General features: G+C 38.9%; 1 protein-coding gene across 5 annotated transcripts in view; it reads right to left on the bottom strand.

Annotated features, from left to right (window-relative positions):
* CFAP47 (cilia and flagella associated protein 47) overlaps positions 1-11,569 on the bottom strand; it is a 261,132-nt gene extending 249,563 nt beyond the window's left edge. For all 5 annotated transcript variants that reach the window (XR_010995832.1, XM_068179785.1, XM_068179786.1 and 2 more), the window contains exons 1-8: positions 11,377-11,569; positions 8,646-8,797; positions 6,494-6,609; positions 4,312-4,450; positions 2,954-3,182; positions 2,290-2,444; positions 1,379-1,545; positions 580-815 (exon numbers count right to left, since the gene is read on the bottom strand). Coding sequence is in view for 4 of the 5 variants with exons in the window: in XM_068179785.1 (XP_068035886.1) it covers positions 580-815; positions 1,379-1,545; positions 2,290-2,444; positions 2,954-3,182; positions 4,312-4,450; positions 6,494-6,609; positions 8,646-8,797; positions 11,377-11,538 (1,356 nt within the window). In the remaining variant the exon portion in view is untranslated. The remainder of the gene's footprint in view (positions 1-579; positions 816-1,378; positions 1,546-2,289; positions 2,445-2,953; positions 3,183-4,311; positions 4,451-6,493; positions 6,610-8,645; positions 8,798-11,376) is intronic.
* Positions 11,570-20,902: the final 9,333 nt, after the last annotated feature.

The following is a 20,902-nucleotide window of genomic DNA, read 5'->3' as shown; positions in this document are numbered from 1 at the left end:
TTACCTCTAAGACATGTATTCAAAATAGGGTTTCCAGAATATGCCAAGAGGCACACAAAAATTAGCAATATAAGGTAACATAAAAATGTGAAATATCAAAACACAACAGTCTCATTTGTTCACTTCTGAGAGAAATCTTTTGCCCTGACTTACTGGTTTGGGAAATTGTGAATGTTTCCACATTTGACTTATTATTTGGCAAAATTTCTTCCATTAAAAGAAATGTTATCTTACTGGAGTATTTGTGATTTACTGAAGCAAATTAAAAGTATCTTTCAAAAATATTTGCATGCAAATCAATCTTCTCAAATCAGTAAAATAAAGAAAAAATTACAGATAGGAAAACCCATGTAAAGTTGCCTTAGTGCTCCAAACTTTTTTCCTAATTTAAAACAGTATTTGTTGCTTCCAGGAGTAGAGAAAGAACATTAAGGGACTGTAAAAAAAATGGATTTGACCAATATTAAAAGCCATTGCCACTGAAATGAAATTCTTCTGGTTTACTTTCAAGAAATTCCACTGCTAACCACTGTGAAAGAATCTGCACATTTACATAACCTAAGAGAAAGAGGGAGTTACCTTTTCAGAATTTTTTTTAAGTTTTCCTCTTGCAGGAGAAATACTGAAGTGAGCAGTCTTGAGGAATCTGAACATTACTGGAAGGAACTTGGATTCATTTTTCATTGTGCACACAACTTGTGCTCGTTCACCCAAATAACAGTCCTCAAAATTAATTACTGTTCCTGGCTTAAAAGTTAATATCACAGGAAACCCAGAACCCATCAAAGCTAAGTCCACGTGACAAGAATGACTCCCTGCATTAGACAAACACAAAAATGAGCAAACAAACAAAATCCCTCTCACACCCATTATCTCACTAACAGGAAGTAACACTAACAGGAAAGTCATGCTGTAGCTGTAGAGTCACAAAAACAAAATAATGCTACAAACCAGCATGTTTTATAATGGAGTTATTTTAAACATAACACTGAGATCTTTACTTCTAATAGCTGTTAGATAATGCATTCCCTCAGTAGGGAAGTTGAGGATGAACAAACATGGATTTGAAAATGCACAAAACTGGTATTACAAAAGTGTTAGTGACTTGCAAATGACTGGGGGTGCTTAAATTCCTTCAAATATTTACATTTATAATTAGTATAATTTATATTAAAGTGATAGGTGTTCATGACACACACAAATCCCTCCTTTCTACTCACTGTTCACAGAGGTTTTAGTGCTGAAGCATTCAAGATGCAAATTAATTTGTGTTGATATAAACAAACAAAGCAAGTGTACCATAAAACTATTAAGATAACCAAGATTTTTTTTTAAAGTTTAAGAAGTGAAGATATACAGTTTTATCATCCTCGTATACATTTCTGATGGTGACTATCCATTTCTAACATACTTGTAGTCGCTGTGGCACCACCACAGAGGTTCTGCAGACAGCCACCTCTCTTCCCAACAGTTTCAAATCTCAGAAACAGGACATAATCTTGAACCAGTGATGCATCATTCACTTCAAAGTCTCTTTCAAATTTTCTGTAAGAGTCACAATCTCAAATTAAAAGATGGTAAATAAAAATAAACCTCCAAACCCAACCCACAGAAAATCAAGACATATTTTTAACATCCAGTCTGGCTTCTTTCTTGTCAGTAACACCCTGAAAAAAAACTTTATACTTCCTTTTAGAAAATGCAAATAATAACAAATTTAAGCTCATCAATAGAGTTGTGCTTATTGTACTGCTAATTTGATATCTTTTCCAGTCTACAACAGTTTTCTAAAGTAGTATCACATGCACAATAACTACCTTTATTGAATTTAAGTAAGGGAAAATGGCAAGAGTGCATTTGCTTTTTCTTTTCCTTATCCAAGAAGAAATGTTTCTTTATGTTTAGTTTTGGCTTTTGTTTTGTTGTTTTGTTTTTTTCTTTTTTAATGAGATGACAGCTCTCTGAAACGTTTCACTCTCTTGATGCTTAATACATAGCAAAATCTAATAAAATTCCTATTCTCACAAAACCATCTTAACCAATTCTTGGTCCAAATACACCCTTAGGGTATTATAAAACATAAAATCATAGAAACACTTCAGGCTTTGCTTTGTGTTCTATTTGCAGAATCACAAGAAACTTCTTTTAACACACATAAATACATAAGAAGTTAGTCAAATATCTTGCAGACATACTAACTCAAAATTTTCTCTAACACAGCTCTTGCAGAACGGTGTAGACCAACCAACTTGTGTGCATGTGTGCATTTAATTGGTATCACTCACTCACTCTGGACTAAAGCAGAGTGTAATCAAAGATTTTTCATAAGGCTGCAAAGTTCCTTGATTGGGAACACACAAGATCATGGTGGAAACATCTACATCTTTAGTTTTCAGGCTTAAGTCATGTAAAACAGCATCTGTACTCCCCTGAAGATCTGTCCCCTAAAAAAAAATCAAAATATGGAATAATTCAGCTTGTTCTGCTTTCCCTTTTGTGTTTGTTTTTTTTTTTCCTACACATACATTTTCACATGTAACAAATACAAAGACATAAAACAGGAAATAGCAGTCACATGATTACACAGCACTTGGCTAATTAACCAATTTTGGAATCAATTTCATGTCAATGTCTTGAATTCTCTTTTTTAAACATGATTCCCAGATTATTTCACTATCTGAGAAAAAACAAGTGAAAACACAGATTATTAATATCTTAGAACTCAAATTGTATTTTGATAACTCCTACTAAATAATAATTGAAAAACTCAATTCTAGGGTTAAATTGAAATTAAAAGCGTGCTGGTTGGACAGACATTTCAGAAAGCCTACTGACCAGGAAAGAGTATGACATAGTAAACAATACTAGAAGATAAATGTTGAGAAATAAAAAACGCAAAAGCAGAAATGAAAACAAGTTTTTAACTAAAATAAAAACTAGAGGAGTTTCTTACCATCTCTCCTCCAATGGCATTGTCTTCCAGTACTCCTACCCAGTCAATACACTCAGGGCTTTCATTGTATAAATATATTTGTTCTGTCTTTGAAGTCCCAAAGTAAAGAGGTCCAAAGTTAATGCACTTCAGTACTTTTCCGCAATTTACTCCAAGAACTTTAAGAACTTGTTCAACCACAACACCTTTGATCCAAACTTCAGTGCAGCCACGATTTTCCAACTCCACTCTGCCAGTTAGAGCAGCAAGCAGCAACAGATAACACAGAGAAGAGTTAGAAATAATCCATTTGGTTAGTTTGTTTTTATTAGAATCTCTGCCAAAAAGAAAAAATGACCCAGTCCAAGCATTCAAATCACTGGCTTTCCATAGATAAAATAAGTGGGAGAGCAGGGCAAGTGAGCATGTCCTTGACAATGCCCTACAAGAATATCACCCATCAGGAAAAATCACACTTGACATGGTGGAGTTTTGGGTTTGATTTGGTTTTCCGACTTTTTAAAATGTTGGAAACGATAGGAGTAACAACTGCAAAGAATCAGGAGGTGTCCACAGACAACATATACTCCTCTTATCCCTCAGAGTCATTGTATCTAAATACCAATTTTAGCATATAATACCTAATTTTCTTGTAGGGAACAGGAGCTAGAAGTTCATCTGAAGAAGCATGAAAGAACTGCAGCTATTCCTGCCTGGAAACTTGATCTTGATGATTCCAAAAATCACCAAAACAAAACACCCAACAAACCAAGCACTCCCTAGTCCAACACTGCCCAGAGAGGTTGTGGACTCCCCACCACTGGAAGTGCTCAGGGACAGTCTGGATGGGCCTGTGAGCAACCTGGGCTGGTGGAAAGTCCCTGCCCATGGCAGAGGGGTTGGAAATACAGGATTTTAAAGTCCCTTCCAAGCCAAACCATACTGGGATTCTAGGATTCTATAAGATATGCATTTAAAAGCAATCTACTCCAGTGCTGCAAATCCATTCCCTCCAGTGAAAATAAGATAATCCAAAGAACATCAAAAATTTTCTGAGACTCCTGAAACACACAGAGTTAAAAGAAAACATGCACTTACTGAAGGTAAGGAAATTAAGTAACACAGGATGTGCAGGCAGGTAAAAGATACAAAAGCTCCTGGTTATTTTATGCTGAGAAATGTGCAAACATCCCAGATCATTACAAATTATAAAAGATTTTTATTAACACAGCCAGGTATAAAATTTATGCATCACTTTTCTGTGGAGGTAATATAACAATCAAATTAATTTAACTTTTTAGATAAACATTCATAGTAAAGAATTAATAACAGACAAAATTAGAATTTATAGAGCTCTATTTCTTCAGTCATACACTCACTTGATCATTTCTTTGATGACTCCAGGTACATCTGTGCAGATATCCACTTCAATTTTCCTTACAGATTTTGCCTTTACAACTCCTCTGGCAGGTTTAATGTTAAGCAGGACAACCCCATCATATGATATTCTAAATAGACCTAAAAAAACCCACAGCAATCAACAGAATGCTATACAAGATAAAGCTGCAGATTTATATGCTTCTATTACACACTTGAAATTACACAACACATAATGCAAATGTTCAAAAGCAGTGTATCTTTCTATGAAAACAGGAAACATAGACAATCTTTTTACAAGCTATTTCTAAGCATCAACATTTCCAGGATTTCTTTAATTATTACACCCACATGTCCAATTCCATTTTGCAAGCTGTGATTGTAACAGGAAAGGTACTCATATTCCAAACAAAAGTGACTGTATCATGAAGCAGCTGAAAATAACATCTGCAAGTTATACAAAACTCTAAGAGGCTACAGTAGCCAAAAAGTTAAGTGCATACTGCAGGGTAACAACAGTTCCTATTATTTGGTCCATACCCAACACAAGTTACTGCAGAAGAGGACAGTATATATTTCTAGGTTATACAAATATTTTTTAAAATGTGAAAAAACCCAGTATTTAACCACCAGCATTAATTATCTGACATTATATAATAAAAACAAAGAAATTGCTTCAAATGTACAAAAAATGCACGCTTTGATTTAATATAAAAGATAATCTCTGATATGAAATCAGAAGCAGGAACAAAGGACTCCTCTAGTGCAAGGAATGACAGATGAAATGCAATCCTTGAGTCTCAGGCCAGCACAGAGCAGTTCCTGCTCACAGAGTTCACGTGCTGCCTGTTACTGTGCCCTGCTGTGTTATTTACAGAGCCTACAGAAACACAGATTCAGCTGCTCTTCCCTTGTCTGTCCCCAAGAAATCTTTCACTAACCACCACCTTCTTTCTAATTTTCACCCAATCCTATGCCTGCATGTACCATGGAACAGAGTTTATAACTGGAAACAGTTCCCTACACAAGATGGAAAAAATAATTATCATACAACTTAGTTGTAGAAGTGTTTGTATATATATATATATATACACACTGTAGGTTTTCTCATTTTCTTCACCTAATCATAATTGCTCAAAGTATTAAGTTAGCATATATGAGAAAGACCTGATTATATCAACAACATACTACATCTTTAAGACAAACTGCTAGGAAAACATTCACAATAGTTTCTCCTTTTACTTCATGGAAAAAAAAATTTGCTTCTGAAAAGCAAAGACTGACTTCTGAAAAGATTCTTCTTCATCTATACAGTAATTAGCTTTTTTTTTAATATTGCAACTCTGTGTTTCTGTAATCATGTATTTTCTCTTGTTAAAATATCTCATATAAAAATCTAGGAGAGAAATTTTTCCACAGCTTTGGCCTATTGCAAAAAAGATAGCTGTTCATGTAACAAGCAGCTGTACAAATGAGGAACAAAAACAATTAACTGCCTTAAATTTGTTGTTTGAAACTCAGCATAGCTGCTACACTGCCTCTGGAGAAAGGAGTCTGCAACTTTGTCCAGTGCAAAAGGCAGTCAAACAGGTTATTTGGATCATACAAGCATTCTTAAACTCTTGTCCATGTTTCTTACTCTCCTTGGAATAGTTACCGACAGAAATTTAAGGATGTGCCTGTTGTAAAAGCTGCAGGATTTCAAAAGCTATGGCAGTAAGATAAAAGGCCTCTCATTATCTTCTAGCAATAAATACAATTCAATTCCCATCACAGAGGACTTCAGCTCAGGAAGTTCGGGGCACTTGCAGTTGTTTATTCAAGAGACAGGTCTGGGGATCACAGAAGCACAAAGCAAGAGCAGATGTGATTTGCTGCTCTCTATGCTGGGCACACTAAGGCAATGACCAACTATTATTTTTACATCTTCCAAATGGGACTCAAAAGTAGAGAACTCATAAAATTTTCAATGTTCTGAAGTATTTTTTCTTTCCTAAATGGAAATATAGTACTGGCTACATAAAAAGTAGGCCATGTACAACACCTGCAGCTACAATACTCATAATCTGCATAACCCAAAATCCCAGTTAATTGCTACTTGGTCACTGAAGTGTTAACTTGCATAAAATTACTTTTTCAATAAAGTATAATATTTGTATGAGTTAATGCATACTAAACATTTACCTGAAATTGTTCCACGGTTGGAAATACTAATCTCTTTAGTAACTAGTTTATTGTTTGCAATCATTTCACCAAAATTAACCTCTGAGTCTATTTCCAGATCACAGTATGGAATCAATCTGCAGAGAAAAGACAAGATAATATTTCCCAAAACTTGAAAATAACTTTGCATTTTAAAAGAAATTTGATTAAGCACTCCATTGGAAGAGAGTTCTCCTTTTGTACTAGTTCTCCTGTCAAGGTTTTGGCAATTCACTTCAGCACTACAGCAGACACAGGGGAGATCTAAAAGAGAGGTACCTATCTACCAGCCTGTTTAATGGCTCAGTATTCTAACTTTAAAATCATACAGCTATAAAGTATATAAACAATCAAAATTGAATGCACACATTTCTATTGCATTTTAAATACTTAATTACAGTACTGTAAGTAAAACTATCCTGAGTTAGTTGCATCACAAAATAAGACCAAATAATTCACCATAATTCATTATGAGCTGCCTGAACTAAAAGCAGAGTTTACAGTTTTGTGTTTGATACATACTTTATGTGACTTCAACAACAGACAGAAGTAGGTAATGACACAAGCTATGAGCTATTTCTATTATTTAAGAACCTCAGCCAGTGAGATGGCATCACTGTATTGCATACGTTTTAGCCGTAATGAAAAGATCATGTCTCAGGAAACTTGTATTTTAAAAGACTCCAATTTTTAATACAATGACATCTGTGATCTCACATAAACTGTGTTTCAAATCAATTGGAATTTTACATCAGCACAGCAGTCTATCTCCTCTTAACCACAAATAGGAACATGCAGGAACAATTCCATCTCCTGATCTGTGTCACAACATGGTGCAGAAGAAATAATGGAGAAGAAAAAGAAATATATTTGGTCAAGCAAGGTAGATCCTGCCCAAATACTCTACTGCATAAAGGGGTGGGAAGGGGGAAGGAAAAGAAAAGAAAAATTAATCAAGAAATGGCACAATATAATTTGCTTTCAGGAATTTCAATACACTTTTTCATTCGCTTTGATAATTAATTGTAACCTAAAAAATAGTTTAGTAAATTCTTGCAAGACATGATGCTAGACCAACAGGATGTGGCAAGAAAAAAAAATTAAAAATAGGAGTCAGCTATCAAAGCTAGAATACACTCAAAAAAAATTGTAAAAATTTTATTTTCCAAGTATCTAGACATTCTTACAAAAAGCTTTACTGGACGAATGAAACAGAAGTATTTCTCCTCTCAAGATCCAAATATCTCCTTTCCCAAGTGGACAGAAATAAGCATACATTCTAAATGCAATGAGATTTTCTAATAGATACAGACCTGCAAAAAGGAGGTAGTCCAGTTAAAAGGTTGGGGAGTAATGTTTTAATACAGTGTGAGGTTTATTTGTCTGCTTTGGTTTGCTGGTTGGGGTTCTTCCATGAAGCTGGAATTTACTGCTTTTACATGACACAATATACATTTTGGAAAGCGCTGATTGAAAGAAATCAAAGTATACTTGTTTTTCCAAACACACACAAAAAAAATTATTAAAGCCTGCCAAAATTTCCCCCGCAAAAGACATTTAAACGTGAAGATGTGAAATACTTTAATCTGTTGCAAGTCCTTTTCAGAAAGCAGTCATCAGCAGCATTATCATCCTAAGTGGTTTTTACCTTCACAATACTAGTCTGATAAAAATTTTCAAAAATCCTTGAACAAGTGACATTGCTCTAAAACCTGCACCATATTTTTAGAATTGGGCAAGATATGTTTCACTATAATCCAAATTTGCAACTGTTATGAACAATTACTGTAAAATCTTCTATATCAGTGATTCAGTATGAACCGAGGACATTAAGAGTAGTTGTTGACTTGTCTAATAATACAGCATTCAAAATTATCATAACAATGTTAGATTAAGGCAAAACTAAAAATCCAGACTCTCTGTGATTTTAGAGGGCTATCATCCCAATGAATTTCTTACCTATGTGCTGCTCTGCAAAAAAAAAAAAATCCTAATTTTATAAGAAAACTTACTCTTTGTTTTCCATGCAATTGACAAACTAATTACAAAGCCATAACTGACATGCAAAAGTAAACTTCCCACAAGATTAAACTGCAACTATTAACAGCAGCTCGTGAACTTTTGAATATCATACCCAAGCACGGGGATATGAACTACGTCATCGTCTACTAAAAGAGTTAATTTATCCTGAAGATCTTCTGCACACTTGGGAGTATATTCCACAACAGCTTTAACTTGAAGTCCAGATGCAATGGGTTTTTCTGGATTTTCCACAATCAATTTAAACTGCAATTATAAAAAAAAAAAAAAAAAGGGGGGTTTAATTGTTATGCATTTCTAGATTAGGAAGGATTTACATGTAGTTTGTTTTCACAAGAATACAAAGATTGATTTAAAACTTACCATGAACTTAAACACAGGATTTTTTAATTTCACCTCCCTATTTACTGAAGTTCAGACTTTTTACAGAAAAAGAGAAAGATGGAATGAATTAGCAACATTTTCTAGTCTTTCCAAGAGATCTCCAGCTTTTCCTACTATTGCAAAAAAAAACCTTCTGAAGCAACACAAAATTGTATCAGCTATTACTCAGTGAAGAATACTTTTAGTGCCTGAGAAAATAACAAGGATTAAGTCTCAGTTCAAAGCAGCAACAAAAGGGGACAGGTAAGAGTTTCCTCTAGGTCTGACTGACATCAACAGAAAGTCTCACTCCTCACTGAAAATCTGCTTGAAAAGCCCAAGGTACCTCCAGTGTTGGGAGTCAAATGAAAGAGAAAAAATACAGAAGGATGGAAAGTACTCTTTCCTCTCTCAAAAAAATTATATTGGACTTGTTGTCAGTAAGCATCTGTTTAAATGAAACACCTCCCACACCTTTCCTTGAACAGAAGGCACAACCCACTAGCACACGGAGGGAAATGCAGCATTTCCCACATTCCTAGGAAAGCCTCAAAGTAAAGCCTAGAGCTTCTCTGGTGGTTCAGCCTCCTTAAAATTCAAATTACCCCATGCACAGTGGGCTTCTGCTCTTTATATCCAGTTTAAATATGTTTTATTTCTGAAAAACAGTCTTCCCAATATTCTCCAAGTTTTTTGTTCTAGTTTATGTTTTGAATAACCAAACATAATTTACTACTTGCTGTTTCTGATGCCCGAGCATCTCCTCCTATTCCTTTAGAATCCTCATAGCAGTATAAATACTCAGCTGAAGGAAATGTATGTCATGCACATCATGATTACGAGCTTGATATTGAAAGAGTAGCCATGTTTTAATTCTGAGGTGTGTAGAATCTATCTGTTCTCTACAAAGAATTAAACATCCAAGCATATGCATTTTATACAAGGCAAAATAAATATTTTATACTAGGAATATTCAATGAGGCCTATGGAAAACTGTTTATGACCTTTATTCCTTGGAAGGCATTTCTTGGCCACGCACTACAACAGCTGAAGGAAGGTTATTTTTCACTGCTTGCACTCTATGCATGAAATGCACCAGAATGTATTTAAGAGGAGTCATACAACAATACACTTCAGAGCCTTGTAATCACCGATAGCAACACAAGGTCTGGCAATGAGAAGGGGCAACACCACAGACCTTTCACAACTGAGGGTGTGAAATGGAATCTTGTCCCCTAGCTGTCATCTTGGTCATCTCTCATGTACAGTGCCATAAAAATACACAGCAAAAGGCTAGAGTTAATCACAGAGGGAAACACCACAAAACTATGATCTAGCAACCTTTTCTCTTTTCTAAAACTGACTCTGCCTTTCTGCTTCTGGAGCACATGAAAAATTGATAAGGCTGATGAAAAGTAACAAAACAGAATAAGCACAGCCCTACCAAATCAAGCACTCCCAACAGCTTCCAGCTCACACCAAAAGTCTTCTGCTACAGTTTAGTAAGAATCAAGCTGCCACCCTTGCTCTCAAAAGAAAGGCTCACTACTCAAATAGTGAAATTACTCAAAGTACTTCAATTGTCTGAAAATCAGATTGATGACTATCCTGAATAATTCATAGTTCAAGCTGCTATGAACAAAAAAGCAATATCAGCTTCTGTTCAACCCCTGATGCAGTTCAGCCCAACCTTTTTATCTGAATTCTGGCATCATTTACCAACAATAAACCACTAACCACAGTAGGCTTTTACTGGAGCCACATATGATACAAGGGCTCAACTGATGCATTTGCCTTTAAAAAGACTGGCAACGCAATGACTCTTCCAGAACTTATCAGATGTTATTAATAGCTATCATACTATCTTGAGAAAAGATTGCAAACGCCCTCTTTTCTGAGAAAGCTTAAACCTCCTCTTTTCTGAGAAAGCTCTTAGCAAGCAAGCACCACAAGGGGACTATTCCAGCCAAAAAAACTTAAACGCATACAACTTAGAAATGAGGTAAGAGAGCAGTCACTTCCCAGATTTGGTGCGCACAGCACAGCAAAGTGACCCATTTTTACAGAATGTTCCCTGGAGTCGCGAGGAAATTCGTGCACTCCTTGCCGGATGAATTCTGGAGTGCACAAAGCCAGGATTTGCTGCCAACAAGGGACCTGATCACAGAACCACTAAGGCTGCAAAAGACCTCCAGCATCACCAAGTCCAACTGTTAATGGCTGATGTAGTAAGGAAAGCCTGTTTATTTCTAGGGAAACCACGGATTTAAGAACGAAGGAAGCTATCTCTAAACTGCTCACAGCCTCGGGAGAATTAAGGACCGGGAAGCTCAGGCTTCTCGTCGTTCTGCCGCTGTTGCCGTGGGCTGCAGGCGCAGCCCCGGGCCAACGCAGCGCGGCCGCTGTTCGCAGAGAGGCGGCCGCGGGCACGCCCCGCCGCCTCCCTCGCGGCCGGCCCTCACCTGGGGCTCGAGTGGCGGCAGCAGCCGCAGGTGGCAGGCGCCTGCCCGCAGGTTCTGCACGGTGAGCGCGGCGCGGTAGCGGCTCCCCGGCACCGTGTCGCTGAAGCGCAGCTCGGCCGGGGCGATGCGCACCCCGCACACGTCCCGCCACCGCTCCGCCATGGCCCGGCCGGCCGCGGCCGCCTAGCAACGGACGCGGAGCGCTGATTGGCGGAAAAGCCGCGGCGAGGCCAAAACCCACCAATCGGAGCAGGGGACGCGGGCGGGCTCGGGTGAACTCGGCTGGGTTCGTCTCGGTCCGGCTGGGCCCGGCCCAACCCGGCCCGACCCGACCCGACCCGACCCGACTTGACCTGACCCGGCCCAACCCGACCCGACCTGACCTGACTTGACCCGACCCGACCCGACCCGACCCGACCCGACTTGACCTGACCCGGCCCAACCCGACCAGACCTGACCTGACCTGACCCGGCCCAACCCGACCCGACCCGGCCCAACGCAACCCAACCCAACCCGACCCGACCCGACTTGACCTGACCCGGCCCAACCCAACCCAACCCAACCTGACCCGACCCGGCCCAACCCGACCCGGCCCAACCCAACCCAACCCGACCCGACCCGACCCGACTTGACCTGACCCGGCCCAACCCGACCAGACCTGACCTGACCTGACCCGGCCCAACCCGACCCGACCCGGCCCAACGCAACCCAACCCAACCCGACCCGACCCGACTTGACCTGACCCGGCCCAACCCAACCCAACCCAACCTGACCCGACCCGGCCCAACCCGACCCGGCCCAACCCAACCCAACCCAACCCGACCCGACCCGACCCGACCCGACTTGACCTGACCCGGCCCAACCCAACCCAAGCCGCCCTGACCCGGCCCGGCCCGGCCGGGCCCGGCTGGGCTCGGAGCAGGTGACACAGGAACGTGTTCAGGTGGAGTTTCGGTGTCTCCAGACACAGGGGGACTTCTTGGCCTCCCTGGGCAGCCTGTTCCAGTGCTCTGGCACCTTCAACATAAAGTTTTTCCTCGTGTTCTGGTGGGATTCCTTTGTTTTAGTTGTGGCCGTTGCTCCTCGTTCTGTCACTGTGTGCCACTGAAGAGTCTGTGACACCCGCTTTGAGATATTTATATGCATAAATGAGGTCTCCTCAAAGTCTTCTCTCCAGAAACTCTCCCACAGTTTCTCCTCCTACAAGATGCTCCAGACCTCTCCTCACCTTTGTGGCCTCTGCTGGGCCCTCTCCAAGAGCTCCTTTGCCTTCCTTGTGCTGAGGAGCCCAGAACTGGACACTGCAGGTGTGGCACCAGGGCCAAGTGGAGGGGAGGATCCCCTCCCTGGATGTGCTGGCCACACTCTTCCCAGGATGGGATTTACCACTAAAGAGAGCCCTGAGCCAACACGCACCTTGGGGCTCAGGCTCGGGGCTGTCCAGCTCGTCCCCTCTGTCACCCCAGGTATTTCCTGCCATGGGTCCCACTCCAGCAGCAGCGTGAGGCACTGATGGGTGATACAGACGTGAGTGCCCTGGCTTTCTTAAAGTACAGATGGAGTGCACTGAGATGAAAACAGCCTGATCACTCTTCTGGGCCTCCATGTGAATCACAGACACGGCCTGCACAGAACTAAAGCAGGCACTAACACCGCTGAGTGCTGGTGGGAGCTCAGTTCTGCAGTGCCAGCGACCACACTAATAATTCATCGCACGCTTTTACCGAGTGGTAGAAGATGTATTCCTGCTCTGATCCTTCCTGTGCTCTAATTTAAGTGGTAAAATGAGGTTGACAAGATTCCAGCACTTAGACTTGGAGTGTTATGGGCCACTCCCAAAATTTGCCCTAAACCAGGCCAGCCGCCTTGTTCTTGCCTTAAAAGTAGGAGAATAAAGGAGGGAGAACAGCACGCACAGCAGGTACACAGAACCTCAGGCATCAGTTCTGATTAACTCAAAAGGCTTTGCCTTGGATTGTTTCATCTCTTGAAAGTGCATAAGGACTGAAATTATTTATGTTTTAAAATTCAGATATGAGGAGCTGCAAACATGGATTGCACAGATAAGAACTACAAAGTACAAAAAGAAAAAAAAAAAACTTATTTTTAATAGGTCAAGAAACCTAGAGGGAAAGAGGAGAGTGAAAAGCCTTTGTTTCTGTTGCTGGGGAAGGATGCTAATGGGTCTTTTTGTCCCTCTTAAAAGATTCAAATTATAGCTACCCATCTGTAGATCACTAAAGAATGTGCTAGAATGTGGCATTGTAAGCACTAAGAATAAAAGCATCGGGAGGGAGTTCTTTGAGGAGACTTCTTGAATCTATTTTATGGTAACATGATTGTACTTAATGGAAACACACAAAACAAAAAAAAAAAAGAAGTAAAAAATTAAAATACAAGATTACCTTATCAGAGAGTTAAATTCTCTCTTCTTTTTCAATACAAAGTGGAGAACACTCCTACATAGTTCCTCTGGTCCTTTGATGCTAATTCTTTTCAAGGCAGAATTGATTTTTAAAGATTTCTGTCTCTGCTGCTTGCTCCAGCCCTCACTGACAAAGTTACCATTCCACAAGAGAATTAGTATCAAAGAACACTAATCTATTTTCCCTTGATTTGACATATGTACATACAAAATTTTTATCAATTTAACTATATTTTTAAAAAACAAATTTAAACTGAGATTTAGCTTGTGCATAGAGGAGTCAAGTTCAGCATTAAAAGAATCCTTAACTCTCTGAAATAGTTTGGCTAGGCTCTCTTCCTCTTCTGCAGACTATTATATCCAAATGCTTATTATTGCCACCACTACAATAGCTCATTATGCAACACCATTAGATAACGGACTCCTTCCTTTTATCAGCTTAGTCTGGATTCATGAGAGTTTTTTCTTGGTCAACTAATAATCATCCCCAAAGTCAAGACTATTGTAAAGGAACAGGTGTACTTTGTTGAATCCTTTAATGATAAAGGATGACAGAATCCTTTATGCCTGATGTTAGGGTATAGATTATGTATTGTCATTCTCTTTATCATCTGATCACTTTAAGAGTGATTTTAGTTCTACTGAAATTTACAGTAATCAGAAATTTTACAGTACAGAAATTGTGCAGTAATCTGTACAATTCACATTGCATTCACCTTAGCAGTATCAGATGATGAATAAAAAAGCTTCACAGCAAACTTCTCACTATTGTATTATAGTCATCAGAGAGAAGAATACAGTCTTATATAAAGCCCCACCACACCTCATATCAGAACCACTTCCAACATCTCTAAGCCAGACTTTCAGAGCTGAAAGTTCCTTGACTATCCACTGATCTGACTATTCTCCCAGCTTTCAGGCAGAAAAATGGAATATCATCATTAAGTTTTTTTCCATTTAATAAAAAAGGCCAATATGTTTAACATTAAATAGCTACTAGCTTGTTCAGAACAATCCTGGGACCATGGCCAGTGTAAAACAAGATGCAAAATCAGAAAGCCATCTCCAGTCTGTTTTCTCCAGCTGCTACAGGGGAAGGCTTTATTAGAAAATATGTAAAAAGCAAGTAAAAGTTACTAAAAGCAAGATCTGAGACACTGGTCCTACCTGTCCATGTTCTAAACATAGGTCAAAGATGCCTGGAGAGCATGTGAGTCTTCTATCGGATCAGAAGTAGTTCTCACTTATCCAGGAATCTCTAAAAGCACAGAGAAATTCCTTCAGAAAGTATTCCAAAGGATAAAAAAGGGGCAGTTAAACTGATCATAAGGGTGGTTTATTTGACAGTAATCCAGCAACAAGAAATGACAGTGATATGTGAAAGGATTAAATTAATTTGAAGAAACTGCCCTTCCTTGCTGGAATCTGAATCCAGATTTGAACTGTGAATGTCAACCTATTTATTCTACTTTGGGAGGAATAAATATTTTTGGAATATATAAGAAGGAAATACAACCACTTACTGGTTAAACAAACAAAGGGTGTATACTTTTATATCAGCTTCTAGGAATCAGAAAGAGATAAAGACCAAATAATGAGGACTACTAAGATATTCCTTTACATTTAATCTTGCAAATTGCTCTGTTTAATGGAAAACGAGGATGTTCAAAATGACAGATTAGAGCTCTAATTCTCTCTAAAGGTCTCTTCACTCAGCAAAGCATTTTGTGAGATGCAGAACTAATGAAGATTTTATTGGGTCTTTTTTGCTGAATGAAACCATCAGTCTTCACAAAACATGTAAGAATTGCCAATCTCTGAGGTGTCCCTCCATCTCAGACTGGGCTGAAAGGAACGTGACCAGAATTGTTAAAAAAAAGTGAGAGCCAGAGAGGTTTTTCATTAGACAAGGCAATCACAAATGCCTTCCCTTTTTAGAGTGACACTGCAGGAATTGGTGAAGGAGAAACCTGGATCATAAATACAAACAGTCGCCATTATTTGACAATATAGCTTAGGGCCCCCCGAGCCACACACTGAGTTATTATATTTGTCATGGAGCAGAATCAGAGTGGTTTTATCAGGACAATCAGCTGGTTTAGCTAAACAGGAGGTCAGCCACAGTACAGCTGGAACATGACAATACTGATCTGGGGATCAAGACTGCTCCCAGCACTCACTGCTGAGCTGAACGTTTTGATCTTATGAGCTCACAGCAGTTAATCCAAAGATTTCAGCACCAAAGTACAAATGTACCCTTTGTTTCCTGCAGTCTGCAACACTGGAAATGCTTCCTGCATCTGGCATCATTTTTAGTCACAATTTGTGGAAACATCCTTGTTCATGAAAAATTTAGCAACTCTAAAAGCATCCATATCCACTCCCAGATTTCATGTATTAGACAAATACAAAAATTTCAGGGTAGAAAGAAAAACCCTTGAACCACACTGAGAAACATGATGAACATATTTTTGTGCTGGGAAGATCATCTTTGATCAAAACAGAACAGAGCTGTGGACAAACTGCATAAATGTAGGTAATTGGAAATTCAGGTAAAGGATGGTTCTGAAAATCTCACATGCACATTAGTGCTTCTTTAACAGCTGTCTGTGGTTTTCAAATACTCCCATAAAATCTCAATATTTACCATGCTGAACTAGAACAGTAGACTCCAGGTATCAAGATGTCAACAGCTATTGGCATCAATGAATCAATATTACATCTCAGCTATACACAACTAAGATGTGATTTTCTATAGTTGTTCATGGTGAGATTCATCTCACCACACTTCACTGATTGAAAATCAATGTCCACTCCAAGCTTCCACTATGTTTAGGAGTGAGATAAATACCTCCAAAGGATGATCCTTCTCTTCCCCTTATACAGGTATTTGAAATAGAGATCCATATATCACATTGTATTTGTGTGGGTCTCTGGGTATCTAGGTACTTACACAATTTCAAGAATCTTTTTCTTAGGCAGAGATGATAAGATTATTGAAAAGCATGTTCATTTATTAGTATTTTTTTCCAAAAATTACTGCCTAATCATCGTGTGGTAGAATTATATGTAGTTCTATTTTACATTTATCTTACACAGTTTATATTAAATTTATCTGACTTCCTTAGAATCCAAGTGCTTAGCAAGATAAATTAAATTTGCATTCTGACCATTTAGAGTATTGGATCGCTCCCTGGTTTTCAGTTTTTTAGGTACTGGTCCTTCTGAGCTGCTTGACATTTTTACCGCCTTGATTTCAATTACAGTTGGAAACCATTACCAAAGAGATGTGTCTATTTACTCTAAATGCTATCAGGCTGTAGTTCAGTACACCCTCTCCACTACCCTCTTTCAGTTTAAAGCCACCAAAAAGTCCCTTTCCAGCCTTCTTGTAGCCGCTGCTCTGTATCAATCCACTTTGCCTCAAACACTATCTCTGGTCCTGATGAATGTCATCAGAGCTTCTTGCATTACACTGGGAGAGCTCATCTGTCTTCCTAAGTTCCAGATGAAAGGATATTACCTAATTTAGCCGGGCCCTTATCCAATGGTGGCCTTGAAGATCAATAGAGAAGTTTCAGAATTGCATTCAATGGTAATTAGGATAGAACATATCTTGCAGAGTATAGAACATACAGACTCTGGGGAGCTTATGCTATTCTGTGCGTTAATGATGCTTTAATGAAGGCACATGTCAACATGTGCCTTCTCTTATGAAATTTACACTATTTTTTTCAGATTACTATTTTAATGTTTTGTCTCACACTAGGAATAAATATGGGCATTTAATCAATCTTCACTATTTCATTCACCATTTAATGTATCTCCTTCCTAATATTTCTTGCTTAACTAAGTCCTGTGTTAATATATTTTTTTTTCACTTGAGAATTTCTCCATGCTGTTTTCCCTTTTCTAGTCCCCTGATATTTTTGAATTATGCAGTCCACCTGTAAATCTACCTATAGATACATCTCCTAATGCAGTTTGCTCTCCTGTCTGTATTGATGTTTTGTATAATGCAGACATTAAATTGATTTCTCCTCGCTGACACACATTTTTCATTCTGACTGGTCATATCAACATAACACAGGTCTTCATTTCCTCCTTTCATCATACAGTGCTCTCACCTTATCTACATTTCACCTGTCATCATGTGGCCTAATTTATCAGCTACAGATACAGCATGTCTGTTCATTATGGTACTGTGAGGGATGTCTGAATTTCGGCTATGTATGATGGGCTTTTTGCCCTTTCTAATATTTCTAGCCATAGTGAAAAATATTTCATGTACTTGGGAAAAAAAAAGGCAGGTTTGAAGGTAAGACCCTTACTGAGACTCAAGAGCTGACGTAATTTTTTTAGCTTGGCAATGAACTTTCTTTTGGCAATTTCATTAGGCACCTATATAGTATACAACTAAATTACATCTATCAGTGCTGTAAGACAAGAACAGAAAATAGAAATGCATAATAAAAGCAATTATCCAGTGGGAATGGAGATCACCATTATTAGCAAAGCTATTCTCACAGTGCTATTAGTTTGGGAAACTATTGAGAGCTGAATGTCATTTCTTCAGTACTTATTACTTTCTATTAACTGAAGAGGAATCACATTCCTGAAATTACAATTACTAACCCATGTTCTCATAGGGTACTTTGAATTACCAGATGTCTGCTGGAAATAGAGTAAAGCAGAGAAAAACTGTCTAGGAGGTTCCTGGACAGGGCAATTGCCAGACAGCTGGTGAGGGAACCAGCAAAGGAAAGTGGCCCCCTGGATCTGTTGTTTATGGGCAGAGAGGGACAAATGGGTGATGTGATGGTCAGAGACAGTCTTGGGCACAGCCATCAGAAAATCATATTCACTCATGGAGACAGAAGGGGGTCAGCAAAACTGTGCTTTGATATCCATAGGGTAGACATTGCCCTCTTAAGGAGCCTGCTGGAGTGTCTGGGGACAAAGTCCTGAGTGAGGGGGAGACTGGATCTTCTTCAAGAGGGAAATCTTTAAGGCACATGACAGGCTGACCCCATGTGCCAGTTTGGTGGAGAAAGAGACTCTCAGCTAAGTCCATCATCCACAGGGATGGTGATGCACTGAGGATCTGTCTGCATGACTTAGTTCTCACTTGTCTTCCCTTGCAGGCCTCCAGTACTGAGAACAGCTGTGCCCTGAGCTGCACACATGAAGCAAGTTACTGTATTTATGGCAGTGCTCTTCTTCCCTCTTTTGCCAAAAGAGTGGTCAGACATAGCACAGCAGAATTCTATTATCTCAGTATTTTTATATTTTTGACCAAACTCTGAAAATAAATTCATCTGCCTAATGCCATTATTTGTTGAGGAAGTATAATATCATTTTAACGTTGATTTTAAATTCCTTATATTTCTTATATACCTGCTCATATTTCACAGTGGCATAATTTAATTCAAATTTGGCTTTCAGCAACCACTGGAACATTTCCCCACGAGTTCTTACCCACAGGGCTATAAGCCAGCTTACAAAGTTTTTCAAGTTTCTAGACAAGGACATGATTCTTTTTAGTAACATCATGAGGGCAGCACTCCTCCATCCTCCTTTATAGCTTCAGGGGTCCAGCTAACCGCAGTATTTAATACATCTCTTGCTACATCTTGCCAGGGATTGTGAAGCATTTCCTGGCAGTGGCCAAGTTGGGGTGACTTTTTATAACATTTAAGATGAAAAAGGTCCTATGATCATCTAATCAGACTTTCAGCAATATAAATGCCTTGTGATTTACCAAGATCTAATTGCTTTTTAATTCCAGCAGCTGGAGTTGTACTAAAACTTATCCTTCAGATATCTTGGTATAAAGATCTTCAGTTCGGATGTACTTGTATTCTTTGATTGGTTCCAATTGCTAATTATCCTTCTCTTTATTCTCTGTACTGTCATAGATCTGCATCCATCATCTATGGATGAACTCACTATGTCTCCAAATCCAACATCTGTGGCTGACAATAAAGATTCTCTCACATCTGCAGAAGTAATCAAGGACACCAGGAGAAGTTTTATTGACACTTTGAATAGCAGACTGTTGTTTTGGCATTTCAAATACATTACTGCCATTACAGAAATCTCTGATTAGCCTCATCTTAGTTATATTCAGTTGCCATTTAAAGAGGCATAAAAACAGCATATTAACATGTAGATAATTTACGAACACCTATTCTAGATATGAAGAACAGAAAAAAATCTTAAAATCTAAAAGGATAGGAATTTAAGGTCTTTGTTCTTTCTGAAGCATTTAAATGATATGGATAAATGAAAGATAAATGAATATAAATGTGAATGTAAAAAAAAAGTAACAAGAGTATCTATATACATAACTTTTTTTGCCCACTCTCACACTGCAAAGATCACAAATGAAGCACTGTTCAGGCTGGTTTCAAGTGAGCATACTAATGAAGTTTGCTAGAAGTTTGGCACATAGTTCTTCACATCTGAAGGAAGCCTTAAGATTGTGAAACAGCTAGAAAACATTTCACACATTGGTAGAACAAAATAACTAGTGAATAAGTTTTTCCAGATTACCATGTATGTTTTCTTAATGGTGAAAAAAATTGAGAATGGTGTTGGCCAAAACCTTGCTGGCCATTGACAATTCATAACTGTTTGGGAGCAAACCCTTTACAGCAAATGTTGTTAGTGCTGGAGGCAGCAGAGCATCCTGATCCAGGGCTCTGGCTGCTCCAGGGACACCCGAGAGGCAGCAGGAGAAAGGACAGGGGTTCAAAAAGGCACGGATAGACAGTCAGGTACTGATCTTGTATTATGCTGAACCTCTGCTTGTAGATCCTAAACAGATTTTAGCAAAACCCCAACTCAAGAAAATAATATCTAAAAGAATAGAAAGTATAAAATTGCAGAAATGCTTCCACATTCAGCTAAAAGGGGCTGAGGAATACAATCTAGAACTATAGTTTTTCTTCTCTTTTGAAAGTATGTAGGGGCTGTACACAGCATTCAGTTTCTGAATAAAGGCAGTTTTCTATAGCTGTTCTGTGCCCCTGCTCTCTGTGAGTCACTTTTAGGAGGGGAGATCAAGCACATGGTTTGACAACAAGCTTATGAAGACTG

This window comes from Anomalospiza imberbis, chromosome 2, assembly GCF_031753505.1.
Source record: "Anomalospiza imberbis isolate Cuckoo-Finch-1a 21T00152 chromosome 2, ASM3175350v1, whole genome shotgun sequence".
Lineage (NCBI taxonomy): Eukaryota > Metazoa > Chordata > Aves > Passeriformes > Viduidae > Anomalospiza > Anomalospiza imberbis.
Note: the sequence above shows the minus strand (reverse complement) of the source record. Positions and strands in the feature narration are given on the sequence as shown.